The sequence below is a fragment of the Oryctolagus cuniculus genome, chromosome 12, assembly GCF_051225735.1.
Source record: "Oryctolagus cuniculus isolate XC-2025 breed Fujian yellow rabbit chromosome 12, ASM5122573v1, whole genome shotgun sequence".
Taxonomy (NCBI): Eukaryota; Metazoa; Chordata; class Mammalia; order Lagomorpha; family Leporidae; genus Oryctolagus; species Oryctolagus cuniculus.
The window spans coordinates 108,315,680-108,329,090 of record NC_142878.1 but is presented as its reverse complement, the minus strand read 5'-3'; the positions used below and the strand labels follow the sequence as shown (position 1 = coordinate 108,329,090).

General features: G+C 59.9%; 2 protein-coding genes and 1 long non-coding RNA gene across 9 annotated transcripts in view; 2 read left to right on the top strand and 1 right to left on the bottom strand.

The window, feature by feature from the left end:
* The window catches only part of SIN3A (SIN3 transcription regulator family member A), a 67,728-nt gene extending 55,364 nt beyond the window's left edge, over positions 1–12,364 (bottom strand). For 2 of the 5 annotated variants that reach the window (XM_051834600.3, XM_089310840.1), the window contains exon 1: positions 12,244–12,364. In XM_051834600.3, coding sequence (XP_051690560.2) covers positions 12,244–12,294 — 51 coding nt within the window. In that variant the 5' untranslated portion in view covers positions 12,295–12,364. The other 3 variants (XM_051834603.3, XM_051834601.3, XM_051834602.3) reach the window with 3 other exon arrangements.
* Positions 9,312–10,610, top strand: LOC149123216 (uncharacterized). The gene is given in 2 exon segments (XM_089310848.1): positions 9,312–9,759; positions 9,762–10,610. Coding segments are annotated over 2 exon segments (1,281 nt in total). The 3' UTR covers positions 10,595–10,610.
* A 77-nt stretch (positions 12,365–12,441) lies between the features above and the next one.
* Positions 12,442–13,411, top strand: part of LOC149123215 (uncharacterized) — a 33,125-nt gene continuing 32,155 nt past the window's right edge. For all 3 annotated transcript variants that reach the window (XR_016218434.1, XR_016218432.1, XR_016218433.1), the window contains exon 1: positions 12,442–12,664. This is a non-coding gene — a long non-coding RNA (uncharacterized LOC149123215). The remainder of the gene's footprint in view (positions 12,665–13,411) is intronic.

The window sequence follows — 13,411 nt, the reverse complement described above, 5'->3', positions numbered from 1 at the left end:
TTTACCAAGATCATTCGGGACAGGCACCCTATTTGGGCAGAGGTATGAACACAATTCACCTTTAACCTTCAGCATCCAAAACACTTATTAGAAATTTTAATAGAAATTTAAATCACAAATTCAAATTTTTATTCTTTCTTTTCCCGCCTTGTAAATATAAATAACCCAAATGGCACACGTCTAGGATGGCAGCTCCTTTAATGCAGGAATGGGCACAGTCGTTCTGCAAACTCTGAGTCCAGATTCCAGGAACATCGCCAGCAACGTCCTAGCTCATTACCACTTCGAGGCAGCCTTTGTTCTGTCCGTACATGAACAAATGTGATACCTGGAAAATCAGTTCCTAATTTTGTTGACAAGAAGACAGTCATCTTCTCTGTCCCTGAACTCACGCATTCTCATGTCCAGATTCATAAAGACCAGAGCGAGTAACCCAGCGACCCCGTCCCTTCTATGCCATGCTTCCCTCTCACCACCTTGGTACACGTATCTGCCTTTGGCACCTGTCCACTTACACATCATGCATCAAGTAGGTTTTGGTGCACAAACACCCTGAAAGATGGAAGAACGACATCATACATCCTTTCTGCAAACTGGAATCGTTTTAACATAAAAAAAGTGCACCTTAAAGTCCCCTCCGTGGAATGGCCACCTGGATGAGGACCGTGTCTTTGTCTTCTCAGAGACACACTGTGCATCACTGGACATCATCATCTGAAGACGTATTTTGTGACTAGGCTCATACAATCAGCTTTACCACTGTCATTAGAGTCCAGAGCGCCACTGTGTCACACTGCATTCATCTGCTAGCTCCTGGTAAGTGTGAGATGCCTTCCTCCATAACTTTATTTTTTTTTTAATATTTATTTATTTATTTGAAAGTCAGAGTTACACAGAGAGAGAAGAGGCAGAGAGAGGTCTTCCATCCGATGGTTCACCCCCCAGATGGCTGCAATGGCCAGAGCTGCACCGATCCGAAGCCAGGAGCCTCTTCCAGGTCTCCCACGCGGGTACAGGGGCACAAGGACCTGGGCCATCTTCTACTGCTTTCCCTGGCCACAGCAGAGAGCTGGATTGGAAGAGGAGCAGCTGGGACTAGAACTGGCGCCCATATGGGATGCTGGCACTGCAGGCCAGGGCGTTAACCCGCTGCACCACAGCACCGGCCAACATTTTTCTTTTTGTCACTATACGAGGAAAATGAAAAATTATGGATCCCCAAATTATGTTCAATGAATGCTTACAAATTGTAAAAAAACAATATATAGAATTGTCACATACCCTTCACCCAGATCCCCTAAATGGTAACACCTTAAATACCTAAGCTGGTTTCTTCCTGGCTGGGCGTTGTGGTGTATAGCAGGTTAAGCCACTGCTTCCAATGTTGACATCCCAAACAGGTGTTGGTTCAAGCCCCGGTTGCTCCATTTCTGATCCAGCTTCATGCTAATGGCCTGTAAAAGTGGCAGAAGATGGCCCAAATGTTCGAGCCCCTGCCACCCACATGGGAGACCAGGATGAAGCTCCTGGCTTTGACCTGGCCCAGCCCTGGCCTTAGCAGCCATCTTATAATGAACCAACAGATGGAAGATGTCTCACTGTTTTCTTCTCTCTCTGTAACCCTTTCAAACATTCAAACATATTTTTTTTTTTAATATTTATTTATTTATTTGAAAGGCAGAGTTACAGAGAGGCAGAAGCGGGAGTGGGGGCGGGGAGGATGTCTTCCATCCACTGGTTCACTCTCCCAGATGGCACAATGGCCGGAGCTTCACCGATCCAAAGCCAGGAGTCTCTTCCAGGTCTCCCACACGGGAGCAGAGACCCAAGGACTTGGGCCATCTTCCACTGCTTTCCCAGGCCACAGCAGAGAGCTGGATTGGAAGTGGAGCAGCTGGGACTTGAACTGGTGCCCATATGGGATGCTGGCACTGTAGGCAGCGGCTTTACCCGCTAAGCCGCAGTGCTAGCCCTCAAACAAATCTTAAAAAACAAAAAAGATGGTGTCTCCCAATATTTTTATACTTTCTTGAAAAATGCTATGATGCTTTGGGCAAAGCAGTAACAAAATTGAGATTTAACACTGACAACGAATTCCACTACTGCATCATTCTTCAAGACAACTCCACTGTTCTCTCATTTTCCTATTATTTTAATCTTTTTAAGCAAATTTAGGAATTGATGAGTAATGATGAAATAATTCCTAGGGTAATGAAATCTCAAGATGTTTCAAGATACAGGAAAACTAAGATCACATATCACAGCTTTTTTGTATAAATGGCTTTGTCTAAAATGGATTTATTCCTTAAAGGAAAATAATTCTTCGTTTCATGTGTCCGTCTCTATCTTGCCTCAAGTGTTAAGTATTCACAGCAGGGGGTTCCAAAGGAGGGCAGTCATCATGTCGCCTTATCCTTAAACTGGTCACTGTTAGTTAGGGTGACAAGAGACAGGGCAAACAACAGACTAAACAGGAGACATACTGGCTCCAACCACAAAGAAAGAGGATAGGCAGATGTGTCCCTGCCCCCAGGCTCTCATCATATTACCTATGCACCTGCACCCCCAGACAGGCAGACACCTCTCGCATCCACCACGTCGCCCCCGCTCCGCTCCATACCCGGCCGTCTGTGCGCCCACCCTCCAACACTTGCCAAGCACATCCTCGGAGTCAGCCGCTCCGCAGCAAACCGGACAAGTGCCTTCCTCAGGAAGCTCACACTTTAGAAAACCAGACAAGTGCTGGGAAGGACACGCAGGGAGAGGTGTCAGAACTCTAGGGAAGACCGGCCAGGGAACTCCACCACGAGTTTCAAGCACAGCAAGCGAGGGAGCTGGCTGTGTGGCGACTGGCCGGGGAGCCTCCAGGCAGAAGGGGTCCGTGTAAAGGCCCCGAGGCACACACGTGCCTCACAGCTCCCACGAACAGCAAGCATCCTGGAGAGAGAGCGCCAGGCCCTGCAGCCGGCGGGAGACAGCAGGCTTGCTCTTACAGGTGTTCCGAGGGATGAGACTTCCTCTCAGACTGACCAGGACGCCACTGAGGAGTTGTAAGCAGAGGGCTGACAGGGTCTGACAGGTTTCACAAGCATCACCTGGGCTGCTGTGCAGAGAACAGACGATACCAGCAACAGAGCACAGAACCCAAGCTAGAGATGCCGCCGGCACTGCCTGGGGCGGGGTGGTGGGGAGGAGGAGAGACAGAACAGAGAGCCACACGTGGAGAGGGAAAGGTGGGCAGGCACTGCAGTAGAGTGGGTTAAACAGCAGCCTGTAACATCAGCATCCTATATGGCCAGTCCTGTAACATCGGCATCCTACATGGCCAGTCCTGTAACATCAGCATCCTATATGGCCAGTCCTGTAACATCAGCATCCTACATGGCCAGTCCTGTAACATCAGCATCCTACATGGCCAGTCCTGTAACATCGGCATCCTACATGGCCAGTCCTGTAACATCGGCATCCTATATGGCCAGTCCTGGCTGCTCCTCTTCTGATCCAGCTACCTGTTAATGAAGAAGCTCCTGGCTCCAGGCTTCAGCCTGGCCCGTCCCCAGTAATTATGGCCATTTGTGGAGCGCATCAGTGGGTGGGGGACTCTCTCTCTATTCCTCACTCTCCTTCTCTTTAACTCTGCCTTTCAAATAAATAAAACAAATCTTTAAAAAAGAAAAGGAGAAAAAAAGACAAGAGGAGGAGGCAGGGATGGCTGCTGGCTCCTGCAGAGGACCACCTCTCTGCGGGGCAGCAGCGCTCCAGGCAGAACCCGGGGGTCTCCGCACTCTGGGTGTCAGAAGGCAACAAGTGCCGATGCGGCACCACTTCCTTCTTCAGAACCAGAACACTCACACCTCTGCGCAAATGGGAGCAAAATTAGTCAAGGAGTCAAATTTACCAACCAACCAACCCACAGCTCCTGCATTCCAGGATTACGCATCTGGGGCTGTGGACCTGTGAAGCCTGGCCCTGGAGGACACCCAGGAAGGGCTGGTCATGCCAAGCAGCACCTGTACAGGACAGAGAGGGAGTGGGCCAAAGAGGTACGGCAGAAATGCCCACCAATGAACTCCTCACTAAGCTAGTGCTTAGTTAAAACGTCAGGTGCCGTTCGAGTTCAGGCTGCAAGCTACTCATTTATCCATCAGCTGTGTGCAGCACGGCCCCTGGCACTAACGCCGTCAAGAAAACCTAAATCTCAATCTAGGTGGACCTTGGGCCCAGCTGAAGCTTTCCCCACAGAACGTCACCCTGTCAGTCAGCTGCAAACGTTACAGACTCCTCCTCCTCCTGGATCTGGCAGCAAGACTGATCAATCTCTGAGTCCCACGGAGAAATTCACAAAACTCACGGAAGTCAAAGAGGTTTTTCTTACAGGTGAAGACAATCAGGAGGAAAACAGCCTAAAGACAATCAGAATTCATTTTTAAAAATAAAAATACCTGGCAGGAAAGTCAAGTTTCTTGAAACAATTTGAAAGAATAGAATGTGGGGCCAGTGCTGTGATGTAGCAGGTAAGGCCACCGCCTGCAGCGCTGGCATCCCTGGTTTGTGTCCTGGCTGCTCCACTTCTGGTCTGGCTCCCTGCTAATATGCCTGGGAAAGCAACAGAGGATGACCCAAATGCCTGGACCCCAGCCACTCACGTGGTAGACACAGCTGGAGTTCTTGGCTCCTGACTTAGGCCTGGCCAAGCCATGGATGCTGTGGCCATTTTTTTTTAAAGATTTATTTATTTAGTTTGAAAGTCAAAGTTAGAGAGAAAAGGAGGGGGAGGGGGAGGGGAGGGCTTCCATCCACTGGTTTACTCCCCAGATGGCTGCAATGGCCAGAGTTGGGAGCTTCTTCCAGGTCTCCCATGTGGGTGCAGAGGCCCAAGGACTTGAGCCATCTTCAGCTGCTTTTCCAGGCCACAGCAGAGAGCTGGATCAGAACTGGAACAGCTGGGACTAAAACTGGCACAATGTCGGCCCCTGTTGTAATCATTTGGGAAGTGAACCGGCAAATGGAAGATCTCGGACTCTCCCCGCCCTCTGTTAACTCTTTCAAATAAAATAAATAAATATTTATATATAAATATATATATATTTAATAAATATAAATAAAAATATAAAAAATATATATGGCAAAAACTGATTCACAAGACTACTCAAGTATGCTGCTGGAGAGGTTATCACATTATTTAACTTTCACCTCCACAAAAACCAAAACCCAGCATTATTTACTTTAGAGCAAAGAAAAGGTAAAAATTCTAGGTTACTAATTTCTACCACCTCTTTTCAGGGTAGCATAAACTGGAATGCATGTGATGGAACAAAATTACAATACTAGGAAACAACATTGGCCAAATTAATATAGCTTGTGGTTGACAGTGACAGCTGTTCCAGGCCCATCAATTCTTCAAAGTGACTCTTAAATATCTTCAGATGGAGAGAAGGGAGGTCTGCAAACTGCAACCCCCACGAGCAGGACACCGCCCCTCCCAGCATGCCCTGGTGCTGTCCTCTGGGCACTCCGAGGGGGCGCTCCCTCCTCCCACCTCCTCACAGCACTTCACACCCGACGCTGTGGCACCTACGCTCCCCAACACGCAGGGGAACCATCAGGTGGCTAACTTGCCTTTCCTCACCAGGATGTTAGCTCTGGGCAGACTCTCCCTCTGTCAGCCCAGAGCTATCTATGCACATGTCAAGAAACGGGTGTTAGAATCTGAGCCCCAATATTTTCCCTCTAAGCTGCTTTCAAAAGTCCACGGATGGCTCCTCAGAAAATGCAAACCCAGGATCACTGCACAGCGATCTGTGGAATCTACCGAGAACTGGAAGCAGGGACCTGAACAGGAATCTGGCATCGCTGACAACAGCCGAAAGGCGGCAAAATCCACAAGTTGGTCAACGAATGAAAAGGTCAACAAAATGAGGCCTTTGCAGGCACTACAGAACCCTGTTCAGCTTTAAGAGGGAAAACTGGTAACACACGACACACGGTGAACCTCCAAGACACAGCGCTAACTGCAAAGAGCCAGGCACAAAGGCAAACCCTGAGGCCACTCAATGAGGTCCCTAGACAAGGGGCAGGTTAAGACGACCACACCGCTCGTCCAAGGTCCCAGCTTCCGGCTAATGCGTGCCCCGGGAGACATCCTGGGTCCCTGCCCCACAGGGACCCAGACTGAGTTAATTTCTTCTTAAAGATTTATGTACTTACTTACTTATGCGTTCATGTATGAACACATGCATTTGAAAGCCAGAGCTACAGAGAGGGAGACAATCTTCCATCTACTGGTTCACTCCCCAGATTATCACAACCGCCAGGAGCTTCATCTGGGTCCCCCACATGAGTGCAGGGGCCCGAGAGTGGGCCATCCTCCTCCTCCCCAGGCCACAAGCAGGAAGCTGGATCAGAAGTGGCCAGATGGGACACGGACCAGCACTGTGTGGGCTCCGCCTAGGGCGCCAGCATCCCATATGGGCACAGGTTCTAGTCCCAACTGCTCCTCTTCCAGCCCAGCTTTCTGCTATGGCCTGGGAAAGCAGTGGAAAACAGCCCAAGTGCTTGGGCCCCTGTGTCCGCGCGGGAGATCGGGAAGAAGCTCCTGGCTCCTGGCTTCAGATCAGCTCAGCTCCAGCTGTTGTAGCCATCTGGGGAGTGAACCAGCAGATGGAAGACCTCTTTCTGTCTCTCCCTCTCACTGTCTGTAACTGTACCTCCCGAATAAATAAATAAATTCTTAAAAAAAAAAAAAAAAGAATAAAGGGCCAACATTGTGGCACAGTGGGTTAATGCCCTGGCCTGAAGCGCCAGCATCCTATATGGGCGCCGGTTGGAGACCCGGCTGCTCCACTTCCGACCCAGCTCTCTGCTGTGGCCTGGGAAAACAGAAGATGGCCCAAGTGCTTGGCCCCTGCACCTGCGTGGGAGATCCAGAAGAAGCTCCTGGCTCCAGATCAGTGTAGCTCCGGCCACTGCGTCCAATTGGGGAGTGAACCATCAGATGGAAGACCTCTCTCTCGCTCTCTCTCTCTGCCTCTCCTCTCTCGGTGTAACTCTTTCAAATAAATAAATAAATCTTAAAAAAAAAAAAAAAAAGAATCAGAGTTCAGGGGGTACAGTTTCAGTCTGGGGAGATGAGAGAGTCCTCTAGTGTACTCACATTATGTTTTGTGTATTCTACCACAATTAAAAAGGTAAAAAGCACACCGCCCCTTCTCCAGAAGCAGCTGAAGTGTGCAGGCTCCCTCTGGGGCCAGACTGCCTGGGTTAGATCTCAGCCTGGACGCTGCCACACTACGTGTACTTCAGAAACTTCTTGCAGAATCGAATTAAAAGTCTGGCTTTCATTTAATTTTTATCTGTTTCATTTATTTAAAAGAGAGAAAACACAAGCAAGCACTCACATCCTCTGGTCCACTTTCCAAACATCCAGACAGGCAGAGCTGGGTGTGGCTGAAGCCAGGAGCCTGGAGCTCCGTCCGGGTCTCCCACGTGGGTGGCAGGGACCCCGCACTTGGGCCATCACTGCTGCCTCCCAGGGCGCTGGCGTCAGGAGCAGAGCCGGGATGTGCACACAGCTCTGCAGGTGGAGTGCAGGCGTCCCACGTGGCGTTTCAGCCTCTACACCCGACACCCATCCCCTTAGGTTTGCTTGGCACAAACGTCTTCCTAAAGTTCATGAGAAGTGCATACCGGGAAAAACCACATGGATTTCAACTTCTTTCGGTACCAAAATAAGCTTATCTTTTCCTCGCATGTTCAAGGCACTTTGCAAGGTGCCCTCATCCACTCAGTCCTTCTGTGTCGGTTTTCCCACGGATGGATTGCATAGCGCCCACCGCCCGGGCTCGGAACACAGCACCGGGGTGTGATCTGAAAAGCACCTACTGTCATTCTCGGGAAGCCTACAGAAAGTACAGCCTGAAACTGGCGCCTTGCAGAGCGCGCTGCCACGCGGAGCGCCACACACAACCTTCATCGCCAGCCGAAGCCCCGGGCGCTGACCCCGGCCCCCCCAGCCGGCAGCAGCTTGTGTTCCCACGCAGAATGAAGCAGGACCAGGCCTTTCACACCTCCTTCCTTGAGGGGGAACCGTCTCACTGCCTAACGAACCAGCACCTGGCTGGGCGAGGGCTGGGACGCCACGGCCGGTGTCAGAGCGCCCGGCCTCGGGGAGCGACCCTGCACATCAGAGCTCGCAGTCACTGCCTCTCCAGCAAATACATCTTAACAAAGAAGCTCCGCGAGGTCCTGCACCGGGGCGGGACCCGCACGCGCTCCTCCAAGCCAGCCGGTCCCCGACCAGGCACCGCGCCAGCTCCGGGTGCACCCGCGCCCCGCTCAGGGCGCGAGTCAGCACCGCGGAGCCGCTCCTCCCGGGATGAGACAGGGCGCCGCCCAGGCCAGGCGGTCTACACGGCCGTCCACGCCGGCGGCCCGCACCGGCCGTCCACGCGGCGCCCCGCGCCCCGCGATGCCGGCGTTTGATTCAAAGTTCGACACTGAAAACAAAATCGCCTTCCGGCGCCGGGGCACAGTCTGGAGATGGGAGCGGCGCCGGCTGCCGGCCGGGGGACCCCGTCCCCGCACGCAGCGCGCGGAGAGCCCCGCCCCGGGAACTCCCGGCGGCCGCACGCCCGCCCCCGCCGAGCCCGCCGACCAAGTCCCGGGCCTCCCGCCGGCGCCGCGCGGCCACAGGGCGGGGCGGCCCGGCCGGGCCCGACGGCGGGCTTTCCCGGGCGCCGCCCCGCGCGGCAGGGCCCGCGGCCGCCCGGGCCCGCGGAGGCGCGAGACCCCCGCCCGCGCCCGAGGCCCCGCCCCCCGCGGCCGCCCCGGCGCTCGCCCGCCGCCCCGCCCCTCCCCGCCGCCGCACGCGCGCGGCCCCGCCCCCGAGCGGCGCGCGAGCGCCCGCCCCCTCCGCGCGCACCGGGACTACGCGCTCCCCCTCCCGCGCCGAGCCGCCCCGCTCCGCCCCCACCGCTCGCACAGCCACACGCCTCCCGCTCTACGGAAAGCCGCGGGGGTCAGCCCCCCCAATACACACCCTCCGGCCCGGCGCTGCCCGCCGCCCGGGTTCCCGCCGGAGCTCGGCCCACCGGCTCTCACCGCGAAGCTGCTAGGGCCGCTCGTCACTGCGCGTCCCTCTCGGCGTGAGCCGCGGGCTCAGGAGGCCCCGAGAGCCGCACGGGGCAGAGGCCGCCGAAGCGGACTGGCAGCCTGCGCTCCGCTACCGAGGCGGTCACAGGCCCTGCTGCCCAGACTGGGAGGGAGGGAGGGAGGGAAGGAGGGAAACTCTGTGGGGGGAAGGGGAGGGGGAGATGGAGAAACCGTCTCCGCCGCCTCTACCGCCGCGGCCGCTTCTCTGTTACCCGGGAAATCCCGCCCACTCCCCCGGCCCGCCCAGCAGAGGGAGGACTCGGCTTCGCTCCTCCACAGGACGCATCGCCCGCCAGTCAAAAGGCCAGCCAATTACTGCGCCCCGCCCGCCGACTTCCCGCCCCTTCCCTCTCGGTGGGGAAGGGAGGGGGAGCCGCTCACCCTCTCCACGCCCCTATTGGCGGGGAGCTTCCCTAACTCAACCCCGCCTATTGGAGACGGATTGCCGAGTCCCTCCCCCCAGCCGCAACACCATTGGCGGAAGCGGGGGAGCTCTTCTCGTCTCATTGGAGGACACCGCACGGCCCGCCCCGCGCCGTCTCAGCCACAGGCCGAGCAGGTCGGCTCCCGCCTCCGCCGGTCAGCGTTTCGGAAGGCTACCTCCGGCTCTCGGCGCCCCAGGAAGGCAGCCGCTGTGGGGCACAGTGTCCGTGCGGGACGCAGGCGCCTCCCACCTCACAGCCGCGCCGGGCCCGCCCCCGGCGATTCCGCCCCGCCGTCCTTTGGTGGAATGTTGACACCGAGACGAGCTCGGAGTTCCGGGGGCAGCGCCGGGGCCCGGGCGCCCCTCACCGCGAACCTCAGCCTCCGGCCTGGCGGTCGCACGCCGCCGCCTAGCAGCGGCCGGGGCAGAGCTGCGCCCACAAACCCGACCGGAACGGGCAGCCCTGAAAGCGGCCCGACGGCCACCGCCCTGGCCGCCTCGGGGGCAGAGCCAGCGGAGGAACCGAGGAAGGGACCGGAGTGGGCGGGGGTGCCTCGTGCGGTCAGACCCCTCTGGGCCGGGGTCCCGCGTGCGGTCAGAGACCCCTCTGGGCCGGGGTCCCGCGTGCGGTCAGAGGCCACCTCTGGGCCGGGGTCCCGCGTGCGGTCAGAGACCCCTCTGGGCCGGGGTCCCGCGTGCGGTAGAGACCCCTCTGGGCCGGGGTCCCGCGTGCGGCCAGAGACCACCTCTGGGCCGGGGTCCCGCGTGCGGTCAGAGACCCCTCTGGGCCGGGGTCCCGCGTGCGGTCAGAGGCCACCTCTGGGCCGGGGTCCCGCGTGCGGTCAGAGACCCCTCTGGGCCGGGGTCCCGCGTGCAGAGACACCTTCTGGGCCGGGGTCCCGCGTGCGGTCAGACCCCTCTGGGCGGGGGCTTCCCCGTGCGGTGAGGCCGGCGCGGCCGGCGTCCACCTCGGCCACCGTGGGCTCCTGGCAGTCCCTAGGTCCGCTCCGTGAAGGCTAAGCTGCACCGAGACCAGGTGCCGGCACACAGGGCGTGGGCCCGCCGGTGGCCTTGCTTGGGGGGCGGGACTCGGGGCTTCCCGCTCTCGCCCGCAGAGGGGACCCCAACACCGCCCTCCCTCCGCAGCCTCGGAGCGAGCTCCGGCAACAGGTGAGTGCCGGCAGCGAGCTGGGAACTGCGGGGAGCCGACCCCCCGGCGGGGGCGCAGCTCGGGCCCAGCCCCGCGCGCCGCGCCCCGACCCCGCGCCGGGGTCCCCTCCCGGCCCGCCGAGGGCAGCGGCTGCCGGCGTCCGCAGCGCTCTCGCGCGGAAACAGCCACGCCGCCGGGCCCGAACTTCAGAGCGCGGCCCCGGCCCGACGGACAGACCCTCGCCCGCAGAGCCCCCAGCGCCACCCGGAAGCCGCCGGCCGCGGGATGCCGGGCAGCCCAGCGCGCCTTCGCCACCCCCTCCCCCCGCGGGGCGCGGAGCCGGGACTTCCGGGCGGGAGGCACGCGAGCAGCGCGGCGGCCTCACACATGTGCGGGGCGCGCTCGCGGCCGAGGGCGGACTTCCCCTCCCGGCTCGCTCCGCCGGGGGCGGGGCCGCGCGCGCAGCCAATCAGGAGCGGGGGCGGGCCCTCGCGCCTCACGTAGCCGCAGGACGCCCCCCCCTCCGCCCTTCACGGAAAAAAAAAAAAAAAAAACCCTAGCAACTTAAACTCCTGCCCGGCCTCCCTATAGGCGGAGCTCGAGATAATGTCAGCCAATCCGTGCCCGAGAAGCGAAAGAGGGAGTCCCGAGCAGCCAATGGAAGACAAGAGCAGGCGGGGCCCGCAAGGAGCCCGGGGCGGCGGGCGGCGAGGCGGCGCCCCGCCCCGCGTGTCCCCTGCGGGCCGCTTGCACAAGCCGCCGGCGGAGTCGGTAGTAAACAGTCTGGGCCGCGGCCGGAGGCCGGCCGGCCGGCCGGCCGGGCCCGCGCCCCCGCCCGGCGCCTGCGCCCCGCCTCCCGCCCGCTGATGCGTTTCCTCTTCCCGAGCGAGCGTGGAGACAGTTCCCCAGGTTCCGACCTTCACGGCCGCTCCGGGCGGCGGGGCGGCGAGGCGGCGGGGGGCGAGGGCGGCGGCCCCGGGCCGGGGGCGCCCGCGCCCCTCGTGCAAGTTTGCGCGCGCAGGGAAGCCGCGAGCCCGGCCCGCCCGGCAAGTCCGCGCGGAGGGAACTCCGGGCCGGCCGCCGCCCCCCGCCTGCCGGAGCGCGTCCGGTCGGCGCGCAGGGCCCCCCACCCACCTTTTTTTTTTTTTTTTTTTTGCTGCTTTTCGTGTGTTTTTCTTAAAAAAAAAAAAAAAGGCGTGAGCGGAGCCGGAGACTCCTCCGGCTCGCCGCTCCCCAATCCGCCGCCGAAACCTACCGACACCGAGTGCTCGGCAACACTAGGCGGCGCGGCCGGCGCTGGCGCCCCCTCCCCACGGCTCGGCCCGGCCGGGAGACACAGTGGCGGGCGGGCGGGCGGCGCCGAGCGCCCTCCCTCCGGGCCGGCCCCTCGCCTACCTCGGCCGCGGGACTCCGAGCCGCCCCGGGGCCTGCGCGCCCGCTCTGCGTCGGGCCGGCCACGGCGAGCCGCCCCCCGGACGCGGGCCGGGGGCACCGAATTGAAAGCAGCTGTTTAACATACCTTCCGAGCCGGGCGAGGAGTGCTGAATGGGGAACGCCCCCCGCCGGCCATTGGCTCCGCGGCGCTGCGTCACGGCCGAGGGCCCGCCTCCGCGCTCGCCCCGCCCCTCCCTCCGGGAACCGTGCAAATAAATAAATTAGGCGAGCCCGGAGCGGAGGATCCCCGGTGCCGTCGCGGCGGCGCCTCGAGGGTCCCGGGCGGCGGGGCTCCGGGACGGCGGCCCGCCGTGCTGGGCGCCTGGAGACGAGGGGTGCGGGCGGGAAGCCCTGCGTGCAGCCCGGCGAGGGAGTCACCCCAGCCCTGGGGCGTGCGGGCGCGGTGGAGATGCTGCCGCAGGAGCCGAGGCGAGGCGGGAGTGTGCTCCCGCACAGACTGGCCGACTCCCGGGCGCTCCCAGGAGGGAGAGCCCTGCCGGCTGCAGGTAAGCCGGCGGAGCCGCGTGGAGGCGGCGGCGAGCCAGGTGGGTCTTAGGGGTTGCCCCGGGCAGAAGCGGAGGGGCAAAGGGCACGAAGGGACAGGTGGAAAGCGTGAGGACTGCGATGCTGGAAACCAGGGTGGCAGAGGTGGCCCCAAGCCGCGGGACGTCTCCTAGCTGGACCAAAAGCCGGTCGCAGGCCCAGGCCGGTGTGGTCGGGTGCTTAGCGCCCTAGCAGCCGGTGGGCTCTGGGGTGTGCCCAGTGAGGGGAGGGAGGCGCTGGGTTTGGTGGCTACAGTGCTGCGACGCCTGCCCTGCCTCTGCCCTGCCGCCCTTGCTCTGTTGGTCTCCATTGCCAACCGAAAAGAGTTTCCAGGGGGCAGGGCCACCCCGCAGGTCTGTGTTCAGCAGAGGCCGGGTGCGCCTGGTGTGAGCGAGGGAGACCGGCTGGTCGGGGCTCGGAGGGATCCGTGCGGTGGGGCCGGTAATTCAGGCGGGGCACACTAGACCAGGGCACGGCCAGGGGATGCGTGCGAGCAAGAAAGGCGAGCAGTGTTGGAGAGACTCAGGGGAGAGGGCGGCTATTTGGAGTGGGCGGTGGGCGGCAAATGGAGCCAGCGGCCCTCGGCGGGGTGAGGCGGAGGAGCTCGGGGCTGGCGGAATTCGGCCCTGCGCTTCGCGTGGCCGTTGTCGGAGGCTTAAACGAGCTCCTGTCTCCCCTACCTGGGCCTGAGCCTCTCCACGAAACGGGGT